The sequence below is a fragment of the Muntiacus reevesi genome, chromosome X (genome assembly GCF_963930625.1).
Source record: "Muntiacus reevesi chromosome X, mMunRee1.1, whole genome shotgun sequence".
Classification (NCBI taxonomy): domain Eukaryota; kingdom Metazoa; phylum Chordata; class Mammalia; order Artiodactyla; family Cervidae; genus Muntiacus; species Muntiacus reevesi.
The window spans coordinates 35,139,125-35,158,909 of record NC_089271.1 but is presented as its reverse complement, the minus strand read 5'-3'; the positions used below and the strand labels follow the sequence as shown (position 1 = coordinate 35,158,909).

General features: G+C 37.2%; 1 protein-coding gene across 1 annotated transcript in view; it reads right to left on the bottom strand.

The window, feature by feature from the left end:
• The window catches only part of CFAP47 (cilia and flagella associated protein 47), a 490,506-nt gene that overhangs the window by 150,016 nt on the left and 320,705 nt on the right, over window positions 1-19,785 (bottom strand). Inside the window, exon 49 of the mRNA XM_065916701.1 lies at window positions 11,970-12,081. Within this exon, the coding sequence (XP_065772773.1) occupies window positions 11,970-12,081 (112 nt within the window). The remainder of the gene's footprint in view (window positions 1-11,969; window positions 12,082-19,785) is intronic.

Sequence of the window (19,785 nt, the reverse complement as noted above, 5' to 3'; positions counted from 1 at the left end):
CATATGGATAACAAGGTGGTTAAGATGGTAAAGAATTTGCCTGCAATGCAGGAGATCTGGGTTCAATCCCTGGGGCAGGAAGAAACCCTGGAGAAGGGAATAGAAATCCAGTCCAGTATTCTTGCCTGGAAAATTCCATAGACAGAGGAGCCTGGCAGTCTACAGTCCATGGGGTCACAAAGAGTTGGACACAACTGAGCGACTAACACTTTTGCTTTTGTTTTCACTTTTCACATGGAAGACAAAACAAGCACAAGAAGATATGCTCAAAATTATTTATTATTCATTGTGAAAATATAGATTAAAGCCACACTATAAAATAGCATTACACACAAGTTAAAATGGAAAATATTGAAATCATTATCCCTATTTTAGTATGTAGACAAAGTGGTACATTTATACACTGCTGGTGGGAATGGAAAAAGGAACAATGTTTTTGAAAAACTGTCTAGCAGTTTCTTAAAATGTTATAAATTCAGTAACTGTGTTATCCAGTCATTCTATACATAAGTGATTTACCCAAGTGGAATGAAAGTATATGCCCATAGAAAGACATAAACATGAATGCTCAAATTAGCTTTTCTTGTAATTAGCACAACATGCCAAAACCCAAATGTCCATCCATAGGTAAACAGATGAACAAACTATGATATATCCATTCTAGGAACTGTTACTCAGCAATAAAAGGAATAAACTATTGAAACATACACTGTATAGATGGATCTCAAAATAATTATGATGCACAAAAGAAAAAATTCAAAAAAGGGTGCTCAATGTGTGATTTTATACACACACACACGCACACACAGTGCTGTTAAGATGCATATAAAGCGACAGAAAACAGATAAATGGTTGTCCAGGGCAAGGGTGACATTGGGCAGAAGGAAAGCAGAGGCAAAAAGATTAAAAATGGAAAAAAAAAAGGTTAAAAATGGACACAAGGAAACTTTAAGGGGTGAAATATATTCACTATTTGAATTGAATCAATGGATTCATGGGTGTATATATATATATATGTTGCTGTGCTGTGCTTAGTCACTCAGTTGCATCCAACTCTTTGTGACCCCATGAACTGTAGCGCACCAGTCTTCTCTGTCCATGGGGATTCTCCAGGCCAGAATACTGGAATGGGTTGCCATGCCCTCCTCCAGGGGATCTTCCCAACCCAGGGATCAAACCCAGGTCTCCCACACTGCAGGCAGATTCTTTACCATCTGAGCCACCAGAGCAGCCCATATACATACATTGTCTTCTCAAATTGTACTTTGAATATGTACAACTTATAGTATATCAATCATTCTGCAACAAAGGTGTTAAAAATACACTGCGTGTTTCAGATATTATACCCACCACTTCTAAGCAGGATATCGACAGAAACTGAGAACTGTCACCCCAAATTCGAAGTATTGTATAAGCAGGATGTGTTAAATTCACAGCCCCAATGAGTATCTTTCTAGCACTAGGCAATGTCATGTGCAAAGTAATTAATACAGGATAATTAATGAAGGCATCCTATTTAAATAGCTAGAAGACTTTTATATATCTGCCTATCTATCTAACTAAAATCTCTATGTACATCTCCTCTTGTTCCATAAAGTCATGTATATTTCACTGATATCAAATATAATGTTTGCTCATTTGTGTGGATTCACTGCATTGTGAAGGTGGCTTCTTAAGCCTCCATGAAAAGTCCTCATTTATTTTTTATTTTATTTTCACTTTATTTCTATGATTAATTCCTACATGAGATAAAAATGAATTATAGCATTAAAAGTATCCTTAGGCCCCATCCACAGGGTAAAAAGAGAGCAGTCACAATTTATAAAACTGCAAAATGTCAATAGGCAAGTGTTCAACACAATTTGCAAAACTTTTTGTAGTAGTTTCATGTTAAGAAAAAAATATTTAAATACAGATAGCCAACAGGCACATGAAAAAAATGTTCAACATCATTAATTAGAGAATTACAAATCAAAACTACAGTGAGGTACCACCTCACACCAATTAGAATGGCCACCATTAAAAAGTCTACAAATAATAAATGCTGGAGAGGGTGTGGAGAAAAGGGAACCCTCCTACTCTGTTGGTGGGAATATAAGTTGGCACAGTCACTATGAAAAACAGTATGGAGGCTCCTCAAATAACTAGAGTTGCCATATGATCCAGCAATCCCACTCCTGGGCATATACCCAGATAAAACTATAATTCAACAAGATACATGCACCCCAATATTTGTTGCAGCACTATTTACAATAGCCAAAATATGAAAAGAACCTAAAAGTTCACTGACAGATGAATGGATAAAAAAAGTTGTGGTATATCACAATGGAATACTACTCAGTCATAAAAAGAGCAGAACAATGCCATTTGCAGCAACATGGATAGAACTAGAGATTATCATATTAAGTGAAGTACGTCAGAAAGAGAAAGACAAATCCCATATCATATCACTTACATGTGAGTCCAAAGTATGGCACAAATGAACCTACCTGTGAAACAGAAACAAACTCACGTACATAGAGAACAGACTCATGGTTGCCAGTGGGGAGGTGGGGTGGGGGAAGAATAGAATGGGAATTTGTGGTTAGCAGATATAAGCTCTTATATATGGACTGGATAAACAAGGTTCTATTGCATAGCACATGGAACTATAGTCAATATTCTATGATAAACCATAATGGAAAATAATATTAAAAAAGAATATGTGTGTATCTATCTCAAGTATACTTCAATAAAAGAGAGAAAAAAAATTAAAAGACAAAAAATGTTCTTAAAGTTTTGGAATTTCTGAAACTTTAACCCTTTTAATTTCAATAGGTTATGTTTAATTTCTCATATACTAGAAAGCCTCTTTGAAGGATGCTTTGAATTTGAAAATTTTCATATAAATGTATGAATAAATTATTTACAATAAACCCCTCTCTGAGATTCTTCAGTAAAAGTTTAACATGAGAAAAGCCCATGACTTGCTAAATCATATTTTCATTCTACTGTAAATAACTCCTTACAAAATACACAAATTCTTTTGACTAGTAAAGCAGGACATACACATACGTAACACATACACACACAGGAGAAAGGATAAGAGGGAGAGAGGTGGGGAAAAGAGGGAGAAAGTTTTATCTTCTTAATAACAATGGCATATATGTGTCTATGTATATGCATATATACTATATATAGGTGTATTAAGTTCAAAATTCAAATATGACATTTTTAACCAGAATATCATGGGGTAGATTCAGTAGCCACTACAGCCTTCTTCTAAGACCAACCTGAACTTATATTCAAGAAAGCATCTACAGCCTGCCTTGCATTCCCAGGGAGAACTATGTCTCTGATACATGATCATCAATTATGAGTGAATGTTATACCAATTAAATGTGGGTTCCCAGGCAAACACTGGAATCTCAGGAGTGTCTTAGTTTGACAGAATAGATGCAGTTTCCAAATTTATGCTTTTCTCCAAGTTTGTAAATCTTCCTTGTACTCATATTTTACTGCACTCTTCTTATTGTACTACTAAGCAATTTTTTTAAAATTTCAGAAATAAATTTTGAACTGTATTACTTTTTCCCTTTGATACTAACCGAATACCTGCTGCTACATGTCAGGTGTTGGTCTGCAGGCCAGTGTTAGCCTGGCACTCAGAGGACAGAACATCCTGTGCAAAGGCAGAAAATGCTAAATTTGCCTCCTTCTTTGATCTATTAACATGTATGAATTTATCTCGAGCCAATTATACGAGTAGACCTTGAGACTAGAGTTAATGCTGATTTTGACTTTGGGGTTGGGGCAGGAAGATACATCTAGTGTTCACAAGCCTCACCCAGGTTAATCCCACTCAGGCAGGTAGAGCTTTTATCAACTATCAGAGCAGAGGCTGTCTGGGAAAGCAGAGATAGGGAAAACTAAGAGGAGAGCCCAGAGGACCATGAGTGGATCCAAACAAACTCAATTCATCCTCTCTGCACTGCCTCAAGGCCCTGTTTTTGCAAACCATTTCCTTCACCTAAAAGAGCATGAAAATGCTTTATGGCAGTTACAACAGCCAGCATTTGTTTTGAAATACCAGTGGCATCTAACTGGTTTTTATGCTCCTATAACTGTATACAGTCTACAGCACTGGTGGGAATAAGCCAGCAAGATCCAAATTCTATTTCAGCCAAGCTTTTGATAGAACCGCCTCTGGCATTTTCAATGAGATCAACTAGGAGAGAGTGGAAACAAAAGAAGCCCTAAACCCTCCCACATATCCATATCATGTTAGAGAATTTTCAAAAATGGAGTTAGCATATTAAATAAGGGTGATAAATATTAGTTTAAGACCTACCAGGTGAGCACTTTTCATATATCTCCATTTCATGCCCATAACTACCCTGAAAGTTTAAGTATTATCTATATTTTACGTGTAAAAAGATCTGATAATCAGAGATGCTAAGTATACTGCCAAGGTTGCCCAACCAGAGAACGATGAAGTTGGAGATTGAAGTCACATGCACGTTTTGAACATGTTCCTTTGTGACCGGTAACAGTAAGATAAGAGATAGCAAAGTAAAAGATGTGCAATTCTGCCATTGCAATGTGGCAGTTAGCTAGAATACACTGCCCAGACTTTAAATAAAAAATGCAAATTTAAATAGCACTGCTCTTGCTCAGAGTCACATTCTGAATACATGACAAGCACATTCTCACATACAATATTAGAAATCAAATTTTGAGCTGAATTTGTATTTCAAACTGGTAATACATCTCTCTCTAGATAGTGTATTAAGTCAGAGAGTAGTGGGGTGCCAGCTATAAAAACTAATCCTATCTTGTTTAAACATAGGCCTAACATAAGAACTTTGTTATGCACACATTAAACACTTTGTTTTGACATTAAGCAGAAGTTCACTGAACAGAAATTTTTAAAAGTCTTTAGCAAAGCTGGCTAAAACCTCTTTGCAATCATTTGGAGGAGGCTTTCTTGTGCCAATGTCATAATAGATCTCATTCCAGCATAAGAACTTTCGAATTGCAAATTTGCAGAAATAAATCTTAGCTATAATTCACAGTTGTGTTGAACTGAATAAATACAATCACTTTTCAGCAAGGGAAAAAGCACCTTCAGCTGCCATTGAAAAAAATACAGGGTAATTGTGGGCTACCTCAAAATTATCATTACCTACTTTCTGGAGCAATCGGCCTGTCAAGGGTCACGGATATAAGAGAGACAAAGACCACTTTATCACGAATGCTCAGGGTAGAGACTAAATTTACTAACATGACTGGAAACCATCTTAAAATGTGGATTCTCAGCATTTAGTATTTCTACTGTAGAATAAAAAAAGAATAGTATTGAACTGTGTCCATGTAGTATGCTAAACAATTAAATACTTGACACTATAAGTGAATGGTTTATGAAATGTCTTTTTTTAATGTGTATTTTTAATTGAGATAAAATCTACATATAATATTAAATTAGTTTTAGGTGTAAAAATCTTCTTGTTCAACATTTAGAGGTCATTTTGGGTCACCATGCCATGATTCACATACTAAATTATTTCAACCTAATATTTGTTCATAAATTTAAATGACTAATCCTGGTGAACTTCTACAACTCTGTAGACAAAGAGAAGATATTCAGTATCCAGATTTTTCCCCCATCTCACCCTTTTCCTTTTTGGTCACAAACAAATGGCTTTCCCTGGTGGCTCAGTGGGTAAAGAATCCACCTATAAGGCAGGAGACACAGGTTCTATCCCTGGGTTGGGAAAATCCCCTAAAGAAGGAAATGGCAACCCACTCCAGTATTCTTGTCTGGGATATCCCATGGACAGAGGAGCCTGGTGGGCTACAGTGCATGGGGTCACAAGAGTCGGACATGTCTTAGCAACTAAACTACCACCACAAATGTCATTAACTATGGTAATGATTTCTAAAGACTTCTTCCCTGGAAATGAAAGCATGTCGCTCACAAGTAGGCATTCATAAGGGATCACTGTGAAGTCTTATACTTACATTAAATAAATCAACTGCACAAATTAATAAGATAAAAGCAGCTTAAAGATAAACAGGGATTGCCATTTCTATAATATGTTGGAAGAGATGTCCAGAGAAAATCTCTCAAATGAAATTTTTAAGTTAAACACACATACAAGCTAAGAAAGCAGCAATCCACTGCACTGAGTCATCAATGAAGATGCTATCTGTTCTGGAATATGGACTACTCTGTGGTAGCCTGGAGTCTTGTCTTTTGGGGTGATAACTGGGAATGTGAAAACCAAATTGCCACACAGCTCATGCTTGCATGGTTTGGGGCCCAGATTTCAAAAGCCCCAAATTAATTATTTAACTTTATAACTCTTCATTTCTCTTCACAGAAAGGGGGCCCTAGAGGCATCCCTACAAGTTTAGATAGTCACCTGTCTGTTAGTAAAATCTGCTTTCTAAAGTTATATTATGACCCTGATATTTGCACGCTGGAGTGCACTGAGCTGATTAGTGTGACATCCTCATAACAAACTCAGAAAGTTATGCCAGAGACATACATGCTATATGTAGATTAGTAAAGAGCAAATGGAATGAACTCTTAGAAAAATTGATATGTATCAAACTGTATAGTAATTAGCCTCCAACTAATAAAAATAAATGGAAAAAAAATAAGCAGAGCGACCATAAAAAAAAAAAAAAACTGTATAACCTTAATTCTTACAAGTTCATTTTCTTTCTGCTATATTAGGAGCATATACATTGTGAACATGCATGTTTATAGCCATCTTTAAATCTTATTTGTGAATCATATTATGCTATTACAATGAAAATAAATATAAGGATTACTGCTACTAAAGTATATGCTAATCACTAAGGTCTAATCATCTCCACGTAAATATTGATCTTGTACAAAAAAAATCAAGTTTCTACCTGAGACAAGTGGAAATTTAGTTGCATATTTCACTACTACAAATAAGCCACAGTCTATTACTATATTTCTATATTTTGTTACATTCTAATACTGTAATAATGGAGAGTAATATTAGCTTTTCCCATTCTAATGCCCAGAGAGGTCATTTTGTGGTTGTTAAGGAGAGAATTAAGCCATTACATTTTAATGTGTTTAGTCATTAACACATTTCTGCCTTTACACATGGTGGTTTTGTTTGCTTGATTTTGTGCTTTTGTTTCCCTTTAAGGGTCTATGTTTTCATATCTAGAGTTGACTGATTGAATATGTTTCCATTTTCCTGAAATTTATTGACACAAAAAGATAGCCTTCAAATCAAGATAGAACTGGGCTTTCCCTCCCTAACTAGGAGATCCATCCTGCTGATGGCTTCTCTCTCACAGTTAATGTTATCACCTTTCCTTATAGTTGCTTACTATCAAAAGTACCAGAGAAGGCAACGGCACCCCACTCCAGTACTCTTGCCTGGAAAAGCCCATGGCCGGAGGAGCCTGGCAGGCTGCAGTCCATGGGGTCGCGAAGAGTCAGACATGACTGAGCAACTTCACTTTCACTTTTCACTTTCATGCATTGGAGAAGGAAATGGCAACCCACTCCAGTGTTCTTGCCTGGAGAGTCCCAGGGACGGGGGAGCCTGGGGGGCTGCCGTCTATGGGGTTGCACAGAGTCAGACACGACTGAAGTGACTTAGCAGCAGCAGCAGTACACTTGACTCTCTTTTCTCCCTTCTCTCTCCATATTCATTCTTTCTCAAAAACAACTGTGTGTAAATGCTATGCTGCATCAACCATAGTCCTGTTCAGGAATGAAGGACTTATTTCTGTTGCTACTAGGAATGACACTGGTAAATGACCGTCTGGTCAAACCCTCTTCAGACATTGACTTGAGTGGAAAAAGCAAGCCTCCTCCAAGGTCAAACCTCCTTCCACATGTAGTCCACTTTTCAGTGACTAATCAACACAGCAGCATAAAGGCCCAGTTCCCTTGTCCTAACTTGGGACAATTCCAAAGGACCATCCCAGCTTCAGGGAACCCAGTGAGTTGACTGAACGCCTTTACTTGGTCTGTCCGGAAACCCAGCTCTTTCCTCTGCTCAGTATTATCCTTTCTTACCTTTGCCTTCACAAGTGTTGATGACAACACATTCCCTGATACATGTCCTATATGCTCATCTCCCATCCTAGAATCTGATTCCCTTGAAACCTAAACTGTAAAAGCATCATTTTCCAATGTCACTTTTCCTGAAATTTTCCTTCTGTTTTTTAACTCACTATCATTGAACTTGTTTGGTCTGCTTTCAATCTTCATTTAAATGGTCAATATTATCTTTTTGTTCCATGGCGAAAGAGGCATTTGAATTAAAACCTCCATGTGGGCACATATGAAACATGATTGTAGCTCACTTCAGGCTGCTGTGATAATTTCAAATCCATCCATTTTTCAAAATTCTTGCCTATCAATCAGTATGCCATGACACCCAGTATAGTATATGTCACATATAACTCAGTGACCCATGAAAATCCCCTCTGCAGACAGCTCCCATACACACCAATGGTTTCCTATGACTTTTTTCCAGTGGGGATTCACTGCTGTGTCATCTTCCCCAAGAACAAACATTAATGATTGATGGAGAGGAGTTAGAGGATGTTTACCTCAGTTTGCTTGCCCTTCAGCCTGACAATTCTCTCAGAAAGTTACCAATAAGTTTCCCTAGGTCTCAGCAGTAATTTGAAATATACCTTACTTTTTACTGACTTTTTCCCTTCAGCATCTTACTTCTCTATTCAGTCAGTGTGCTTTCTGTGATCACCTCTCAAATAAACTACTTGCAATTAAACTCTTCTCTCAGGGTCTCCTTTCAGTATAAGAGGCACAAACGAATATTGAGAACTGATCAACCAGAATATTACTAAAGTCCACAAATGATCTCAGATCTATCCACCCTGTCTTGTACTCCCTATCTGTTTTGTATATTATCTCTAGACTTTTCTTTCTAAAACTCAGTTGACTCATGCCCCTCAGAAATCTTCAATGGCTGCAACTGCAATAAGAAGTAAAACAAAAATTCCATACAACAAAGTCTGCCTATATTTCTAACCATATGTCACTTGCCATTGGCTGCCACAGATACACACTCCAGACATACCCCTGCTATTCATTATTTACAGAAAATATCTTTTCTGTGCTTCCAATAAGGTTGTTTCCTCTGCTCTGCTCACCATATTGGCTGATAAGTCCCAGCTCAAAGGTCCAGCTTTAAGGTCCAGATCAAAACTATTATCCCCTAAGAAATCCTCTCCGACTCCCACTGTTAGGGTTAATGTTTTCCATTATCAGTGCCATGTTTAAACTTGTGGTATATCAAAGTGTACCTTGTACTAGATGATTTATGGATATATAGTTCCACCACCAGATACGAATTCCCAGGAGGCAGGAGCCACACAGTATTTATCTTTGTATCCAGCAGTAATATTTGAAATAATTAACAAACCTATATTCCAGCCCGGGTCAATCAGAAAGGATGCTGGATCCAAATTCTGAGGCTTGTGCTAACCCTTTATATCTTGCTGAATTACTAGGGAGGCCAGGGGCCAAAGGGATAGGCTGTGGTGGCTAGAGTTCAAAAGTTACATTACAGTGGAGTTCAAACAATTAAGGATTGCCAACATATGAGGAAAAGCATCTGTGAAAATATTTTAATGAACAGGTCAGCTGAATATTTTAATGGTTGAAGGTCAGCTTTGTTTATAACTACTATACTCATCAAGACTTTCCAAATTATAGGCCTTTTGTAAACAACTGTTTATATAGTTAAGTATAGAACTAAAAACATGCACAAAGTTTTCAAGACCAGTGATACACACAGACACTGACGTACTTCTTTAACCAGTAAAAATAGGAACATTCTCATATATGCATGAAAATTTTAGTCCAGTTTTCTTTATATTACAACAGATTAACAACTGTTCCGAAGCAATTACATCTCCACTGCTTAAAATGTTGTAGAAGCCTTCCAACAGTAATATCAATAAAAATGGAGCTTGCCTTCTTTACAGGCTCAGCCTGTCCAAATCATAATGGTAACATTAATTCAAATCTAACAGACTGCCCTGGGAAGCACAATCATGAAAATGTCTTGCAAATATTTTTCAAAATTATGAAGCCTGCAAAGGCTCTTGTGTAGCCAGCAATATTTACTAATTCACCTCACCTAACAATATGCCCTGAGTTGCCTTTAATGTTTCTAAATTTCTTCTAAAGTCCTTCAAATCAGCATGCTGAGTCCTTATCCGATGAGTGAAGATGTTTTGAAATTTGAAAATATGTTTTAAAATTTTTAGCATTTCTGAAATGCTGCCAAAATCAACAAAAATGACTATATAAAGACATATTAAATCTGATTATTTAATTTTTCTTAGCTCCATTTCTATAACTTAAGAGTCTGATTCATGGATCAGTGGCTCTATTTTGCTTAATGGAGTCATAAACACTCCTAATTCAACAACATTCTACCATTTAAAGTTCCTCTTACGTTTCTTCTCACACATAGCAGACCTTACTGCCTTTTATAGGACAGGAAACTCAAATTTATTACTTATAACCAAAATAATAATGGCAATTCTGAATGACCTCTTATCCTTTATGAAAGATTAATCAAAATTCTAAAACTAAGGAAAAGCTATTATTAAGACTGTCATTTGATGATGAGAATAAAAGCTCAAATTTATATTTCTTAAAATCAATTAAAATCTTCTGAATTATCATAAAAATGGCAAAAAAATGCTATTTTATTGAAATGCTTGAAATAGGCTCCTCTAGCTCAAAATCTACGTATTACATGGAGAATAATAACGGGTTTTGCAAAGTCAAGTGTCTGAAAAGTGATGGAAAGATTTCATAAGATGCTAACAGCTATGACGATGGTGACATGTGGGGTCAAGCCAATTAGAAGTAGAGAGTGAGGGGTGGGTGAGTTGGCTTCTTCACTCACAGAATATTCTATGACAGCAGTAGTAACAGGATCACAGTGGTTGCCATTCTGAAATTTCCCTCTGCTTGTTAAAAGCACTGGCATTCAGCCTACTCTCTATGTGCTTTCTACACTTTTAAACTGTATCCATTTACGAACATTAATTAATTTCCTCAACAGGATCAAACTACCATGGGACACCGAATTGTCTTCCAAATAGAACAGTTATTCCTTTGATGAATTACAGTTCCTCAGTTATTCCCTGTTACTCTTCTATACCTCCAACCCCTCTTCCATCAAAAGCTTTGTAGAAATATCCCTCACTTCTATTCCCAAGCAAGCAACTCTTTTCAGGGACCATCAGGCAATTCGTATAAATGGATGCTTTGTTAGAAAAAAAAAAGGAAGAAAACTTCACATCTACCAAAGCCTTTAACCTATTTTTCATGTATCAATTAAGTATATTATATGTACATGTTTTAAAAATACCTAGTCTTATGAAGAAATATTCTCATAGGACACTGTCTGGCTCATAAATTGGTATAACTATTTGAAAGTATTTATTCCAATTTTGGGGCTTCTCTGATGGCTCAGATGGTAAAGAATCTGCCTGCAATGAAGGAGACACAGGTTCGATCCCTGGGTTGAGAAAATCCCCTGGAGAAGGAAATAGCTACCCACTCCAGTATTCTTGCCTGGAGAATTCCGTGGACAGAGGAGCCTGGTGGGCTACAGTCCACGGGTTTGCGAAGAGTCAGACACGGCTGAGCAACTAATACACCCTAATTTTAAATGTTAATGCCTTAACTAAATATTTCTACTTCCAGGAATTTGCCCTACAAATTCAAATAAATGGACAAGAAAGCACAGCACTATAGATGAAATGTATGCCCCAAAGCACTGATTATTTAGAAAGCTAATGACTTAAATAGAAAACTAAATTTCCCTCTGGATCATTTATTAGAAACAAGAAATGTAAATTACTTTTTAATTTCTTTTCATCATGCATGTTTTCCAGTATGGTAGTTAATAATATTTTATTAACTATTTTCTTACCTTTGAATATACCACGCTTCCAAGGGCACACATGTAGAATATACGGAACTGTGTTACCAGGGTCTATGGTGATGTCTGGGTTTCCCCATACTATTGGAAGATCTGAAGATACCTAGAAAAGAGAATACAAAAACAGGAATCACATAATGTCGACACTTCCATGAAATTAGTATAACAGCATAGAAAAAGCTGAAATTTAACTTAAACATTTTCATTGAAACTGTACACTTTTAAGTGAAAAGCAAGCTATAAAATATAGACATATAATAGAAGAAAAATCGGAGACTTATGGAAACATATAACACAATAAAAATGTTTATTTTCTTTTGCTACTGGTAGCAAGATCACTGATGTTTATACAATCAGAGTAGCTTTTATAGGCCATGCAGAAGTTTATTTATGCAATTTGATATACAAAAGATAAACCACTTCAATGAATTTCTACATCAATATTAATACAGTATATAAATATTAATATAATCAATATTAATATGGCATATAATATTTAAGCAGCATCTGACTACAACTGTTGTTGGCTAGATTCAAGTTTCACCTTAGTGAGTACTTTCATCTTGCCCCCCTCCACCATTCTGTATAGGCAAACACTAATCTACTTTGTCCCTCTATAGATTTGCCTATCCTGAACAATTTATAAAAAATAAATCATACAGTATACGGTCTTTTGTAACTAGCTCCTTTTCACTTAGCATAATGTTTTCAAGGTTCACCTATGTTGTGGTGTTTATCAGCACATCATTTCCTTTTTACTGATGAATGGCATTAAATCAATATAAAAAAGACATTTTATATATCCATTCATAAGTTGATGAAAACGTAGGGTGCTTCTGTTCTTGTCTACTACGGATAATGCAGCTATGAAACCATGTAGAAGTGTTTGAGTACACACAGATTTTAATTTCTTATGGACATATATCTTAGAGGGGAACTGCTGGGACATAGGATGCCCAATTTTTTAAATTATTGCATTCCAAAAGTCTTCTCCAAAATGGCTACACAATTTTCCTTTCCCACCAACAATGCATGATGGTTCCTATTTTCTCTACAGCTTCTCTCAAAGGTTCTTGTATATCATTTTTATAATAGTCATCCTAGTGAGTGTGAAGTGGTTTCTCATTGTGATTAAGGAGGATGTCAAGGTTGTATATTGTCACTCTGCTTATTTAACTTATATGCAGAGGACATCATTAGAAACACTGTGCTGGAGGAAGCACAAGCTGGAATCAAGATTGCTGGGAGAAATATCAATAACCTCAGATATACTGATGACACCACCCTATGGCAGAAAGTGAAGAAGAACTAGACTCTCTTGATAAAAGTGAAGGAGGAGAATGAAAACGTTGGCTTAAAGCTCAACATTCGGAAAACTAAGATCATGGCATCTGATCCCATCACTGCATGGGAAATAGATGGGGAAACAGTGACAGACTTTATTGTTTTGGGCTCCAAAATCACTGAAGATGGTGACTGCAGCCATGAAATTAAAAGATGTTTACTCCTTGGAAGAAAAGTTATGACCAACCTAGACAGCATATTAAAAAGCAGAGACATTACTTTGCCAACAAAGGTCCATCTAGTCAAGGCTGTGGTTTTTTCAGTAATCATGTATGGATGTGAGAGTTGGACTATAAAGAAAACTGAGTGCCAAAGAATTGATGCTTTTGAACTGTGGTGTTGGAGAAGACTCTTTGAGAATTCCTTGGACTGCAAGGAGATCCAACCAGTCCATCCTAAAGGAAATCAGTCCTGAATATTCATTGGAAGGACTGATGCTAAAGCTGAAACTCCAATACTTTGGCCACCTGATGCGAAGAACTGACTTGTTAGAAAAGACCCTTATGCTGGGAAAGATTGCAGGTGGGAGGAGAAGGGGATGACAGAGGATGAGATGGTTGGAGGGCATCACTGACTCAATGGACATGGGTTTGAGTAAACTCTAGGAGTCGGTGATGGACAGGGAGGCCTGGCGTGCTGCGGTTCATGGGGTCGCAAAGAGTTGGACACGACTGAGCCACTGACCTGAAGGATTGATGATGTTCAATATCTTTTCACGTGTTTATTGTTCATTTGCATGTACTTTTGGGGGAACTGTTAAGACTCTTTACACATTTAAAAAACTGTGCTACTTGTTTCATTATTAAATTGTAATAGATGCTTATATATTCTAGAAATAAGGCCCTTATCAGATATTGGTCATGTGGATATTTTCTCTCATTCCGTGGACTGTTTTTTCACTTTCTTCAAGATATCACTTGAAGCAAAATGGCAACTCTGTAATGAGCAAGTCTGTAAGTGCCATTTTTTTCAATAATATTTGCTCACTTTGTCACACTTTGATAATTTTTGGAATATTTCAAACATTTTCATTGTTTTTATATTTATTATGGTTATCAATGATCTTCAATGTTACTATTGTAATTGTCTTGGCATTTTTCAGCAATAAAGTATTTTTTAATGAAGGTATGTACATCCTTTTAAGACAATTCTATTGCATGCAGTGCAGCATAAAGCATAACTTCTACATGCAGTGGGAAAGGAAAGTCTGTGTGACTTACTTTATTGTTATTTTGCTTTATTGTGGTGGTGGTCTGGAATCCAAACCAAATATCTCCAAGGTATGCATATAGTTTGTCACAAGTTTTTTACATGCCTGAAATAATAAACCTTTTACCCTTTGTCAAGGAGCACTGCACACCTTCAGCATTTAGGTAGTTTACAACTCTACCTTAGCCTTAACTTCCAGCTCACACAGCATCTCTCCATCAGCCAGAGATGAAAAAACAGGCACCCTCTCAGGCCTTCCCTGGGAAATCACACCACTCTGTATATGCATGTGGCCTGTATGTTACCCAGGGACAAGTCAGAATTGTGAAATTCGCCTCAGATATCTTAATCCCCAAATCTTCAAGTTTTTAGTCAAACTCTAGTTGGTCACAACTGGTTTTGTAGCCTCAGACAACTGCAATGCCAAACTATTGAATATTTTTGGCAAGTGTCCTAAGAATAGGTCCTTTCCATCAGAGCAAGATATGATACAAGTCAAAAGATGACAACCCCTCACTCGTGGGGAGGGGTGTTGCTAGAGACCTATGAGAAAGGTCAAATTGTGACAATGTACTGGAGTGGGAATTGTGAGCAGAGTCATACTCAATCTGCCTCTTCCTTTGTTTGCAAGGTTGCAGTTTTCACAGTCACTGTGGTTGTAAGACTGCAGAGCAGCGGAGAGGGGGACAGAAATAGGTCAAGTCAAAATGCGACAAATTACTCCACTGTTACCAGGATTCAGTTTTTCTGGAGTAAATACTCCTCAGATTGCTTGAAATCTTTAATTTCAAGATTTAAAATTTCATTTTGACAGTTTTTGTCAGTGTTTTTATTGCTTTTAAGGAGGAACAGATTTATGAAACTCCACTATTCTGGAAGTCCCAGGTCTCCTATTTTCCTTATTGCACAACTATCTCCTACTACCTGGTCATTTTGATAAAATGCCATAGCATTTTACCTGTATCACTTATTATATTCCATTATTTTTTTATACTATTTTTCCTATTGGGGAAGTCTCAACATTCTATTGCAAACTATTCTTATAGCAATGAGATTAAATATACGTAAAAAGGCTTTAAAAAAAAAATCAAACCATCATAAAAAAGAATACTAACAGTGATGAGAAATAGAAAAAGGAAAAGATATTAAAAGAATATACTGAGTTTGAGTTGTTAGCAGACTGTCAAAGTGGAGGTATAAAGTAAGCAGTCAAAAATGAGAGGCTAAAGCTAATACATCTAGAGTAAAAGTATGAATTTGCCACTTGTACCTAAATGGTGGTCTGAAACCAAGAAACTGCCAAGTGTGGTGTGGTACAGATATGAGGATGCTTTAGAAGGCAGAACTTTAAAAAGAAATGAGAAGGTTAGAGGAATAAAAGGACCAGATAAGTAACAATCAAGAAACAGCATGGAAATGAGGAATACAGAAAGATATAAAATAAAGGGTGAAGAGTGTTAAGACAGTGTGCTGCATGCTTGCTAAGTTGCTTCAGTTGCGTCTGACTCTGTGACCCTATGGACTGCAACCCGCCAGGCTCCTCTGTCCATGGGATACTTGAGGCAGGAATACTGGAAGTGAGTTGCCACACTCACCTCCAGGGATCTTCTTGACCCAGGGATTGAACCCCCACCTCTCACGTCTCCTGCATTGGCAGGCGGGTCCTTTACCACTAAGCACCACCTCGGAAGTTAAGAAGGCAGACAATGCCAAACATTAAAGGAGGTTTAGGGCAGATAATTTGGGAAAATAACTGAAGAAAAGTTACAGGTGACCTTTGTGGCAGCAGTTTCAACAGAGTAGAGAAGCTACAAATGGACCACCATGAAGTAAGAAGTCATCATGTCAATAATGCTTTTTCAAGAAGTTGAGCAATCACAAAAAAATATAGAAGGTAATAGCTGAAGGGGTGTTGCTAGAGGCAAGTTTTGTCTTGTAATGGAAAACCTTTGGGAATACTTATAGATTAAGAAAAATAGTCCAACAGTGAGGAAGGTATTGAAGGATTAGGGGGAGAGTGCGAGTCAACCCTGAGTGTAGAGAATCAGAAGCATTTCACTGGTTTCAAAGCAAGTGCAAGATGAAGCCTGACACTATAGATCAAAGTTTCCAGTCTAGCCTTTCTCCTTACCAGCACCTCAATGGTTTCTCAATAGAATTTCCACTGAAATACCAGCAATGATTCAAATATAATAAATGAATAGAAATGGCAAATTGGTAATGCTCATTAGTTCAGTTCAGTTCAGTTGCTCAGTTGTGTCTGACTCTTCGCGACCCCATGAATCACAGCACACCAGGCCTCCCTGTCCATCACCAACTCTCGGAGTTTACCCAAACTCATGTCCACTGAGTCGGTGATGCCATCCAGCCATCTCATCCTCTGTTGTCCCCTTCTCCTCCTGCCCCCAATCCCTCCCAGCATCAGGGTCTTTTCCAATGGGTCAACTCTTCGCATGAGGTGGCCAAAGTACTGGAGTTTCAGCTTCAGCATCAGTCCTTCCAAAGAACACCCAGGACTGATCTCCTTTAGGATGGACTGGTTGGATCTCCTTGCAGTCCAAGGGACTCTCGTGAGTCTTTTCCAACACCATAGTTCAAAAGCATCAATTCTTTAGCACTCAGCTTTCTTCTTTCTGGATGTGAGTTGGATGTGAGTCCAACTCTCACATCCATACATGACCATTGGAAAAACCATAGTCTTGACTAGATGGACCTTTGTTGGCAAAGTAATGTCTCTTCTTTTTAATATGCTATCTAGGTTGATCATAACTTTCCTTCCAAGGAGTAAGCATCTTTTAATTTCATGGCTGCAATCACCAACCGCAGTGATTTTGGAGCCCCCCAAAATAAAGTCTGACACTGTTTCCACTGTTTCCTCATCTATTTCCCATGAAGTGATGGGAACAGATGCCATGATCTTAGTTTTCCGAATGTTGAGGTTTAAGCCAACTTTTTCACCCTCCTCTTTCACTTTTATCAAGAGGCTTTTTAGTTCCTCTTCACGACCCAGATAATCATGATGGTGTGATCACTCACCTAGAGCCAGGCACCCTGGAATGTGAAGTCAAGTGGGCCTTAGAAAGCATCACTATAAACAAAGCTAGTGGAGGTGATGGAATTCCAGTTGAGTTATTTCAAATTCTGAAAGTTGATGCTGTGAAAGTGCTGCACTCAATATGCCATTAAATTTGGAAAACTCACCAGTGGCCACAGGACTGGAAAAGGTCAGTTTTCATTCCAATCCCAAAGAAAGGCAATGCCAAAGAATGCTCTAACTACCACACAATTGCATTCATCTCACACGCTAGTAAAGTAATGCTCAAAATTCTCTAAGCTAGGCTTCAGCAATACGTGAATCATGAACTTCCAGATGTTCAAGCTGGTTTTAGAAAAGGTAGAGGAAGCAGAGATCAAATTGCCAACATCCACTGGATCATCGAAAAAGCAAGAGAGTTCCAGAAAAACATCTATTTCTGCTTTATTGACTATGCCAAAGCCTTTGACTGTGTGGATCACAATAAATTGTGGAAAATTCTGAAAGAGATGGGAATACCAGACCACCTGACCTGCCTCTTGAGAAACCTGTATGCAGGTCTGGAAGCAAAAGTTAGAACTGGGCATGGAACAACAGACTGGTTCCAAATAGGAAAAGGAGTATGTCAAGGCTGTATATTGTCACCCTGCTTATTTAACTTCTATGCAGAGTACATCATGAGAAACGCTGGGCTGGAAGAAGCACAAGCTGGACTCATGATTGCTGGGAGAAATATCAATAACCTCAGATATGCAGATGACACCACCCTTATGCTCATTAGTACATGCTGGTTAAAAATAATGGTGATTTTCAAATTAAGAAAGGTGATACTTTATTCTAATATCTCTAAGAACATGTGTTTTAGGTTTTAAATATGTTTCTGCTATTTTGTAATTCTTGGTGTTATTTAAATGTAGAAATATAAAAGAACTAGAATACATGTTCAGTATTATTAGTACTTGAGTGAAATTATATTTAAAAAATTTAATATGTAACATCTTTAATTACAGAAAAAGGTCTCAGGGAAAATTTACATTCTAAAGGTAAAAGCAACTAGATTCTTCAGTTTTATTTGTATATTGAAACAACAGAAATATAGACTTTAATTATTATTTCTTGTGAGAATAATATTGTTATATAAAATCCCACTTCTACATTTAATTAGAAAAATACATTCACCTTTCATAGTTAACATAGCATACTTATTATTTTTAAAAGTCTACAGTAAAAAAAAAATGCATTGATTCTGAAGGATGAAATTTTTAAAACCTACAGACATCACCTCTGCCATAACAACAAAATGAAATAACCAATGGTAAGATATTAAAGGATATTTCCTTTAACCTGTTTTCATCAAACTCTTAAAATGAAATCCTTGCTCATCAGCAAATTCTGGAAAGGGAAAGGGAGTGGGGGAAAATGACTTTCCTTATTTATAGCAAATCTAACTAGTCATGATTTTCTTATTCTTTTTTTTTTATCTCCTTCCTTCTTTCTTTCCATTTGAAATGCCACCCATTATGTTTGTATCTGTTTATTAAACAAATCTTCCTGGAAAAACTATTACATGCTTGATACTATGATTTACGGCCTTCCCAGGTAGCTCAGCAGTAAAGAATCTACCTGCAATGCAGGAGACAAAGGAGACTTGGGTTCAGTCTCTGGATGGGGAAGATCCTCTGGAGGAGGGCATGGCAACTCACTCCAGTACTCTTGTGGAGAAAATTCCATGGAGAGAGAGCCTGGCAGGCTACAGTCCATGGGGTCAAAAAGAGTCAGACATGAATGAGTGACTGAGCACCCACGCACTATGATTTGTGTTGAGTATAAAAGTGTGGATATGAGGGGGTATGCACCTTTCCTCACAGTAAATAATCTGGTGGAGAACAATAAATAGGTAATAGCAATAAGATATAATGTACATGATTGTGGGAAAGGTAAGAAAAAAAATGTTGTGAAAGCACAAGAAAGGCATCTATAATCCAGGTTTATGGGGATCTAGAAAGTTTCTCAGAAAAGTGGCATCTAATAAATATTTGCCCTAAAGAATGAAATGGAGTTAAGCACAGAGTAGTGGAAGATAGGGAGTTGGATAAAGATTTCTAGATAGTAGCAAAAGGAAATACTGTATACAGTGGCCTAAGTGTGGCTGGAGGCAGGAGTGGTTAGAGATGAAGCTGAGCAAACACACTTATGAAGCACATGGGCCATGTCAGGGAG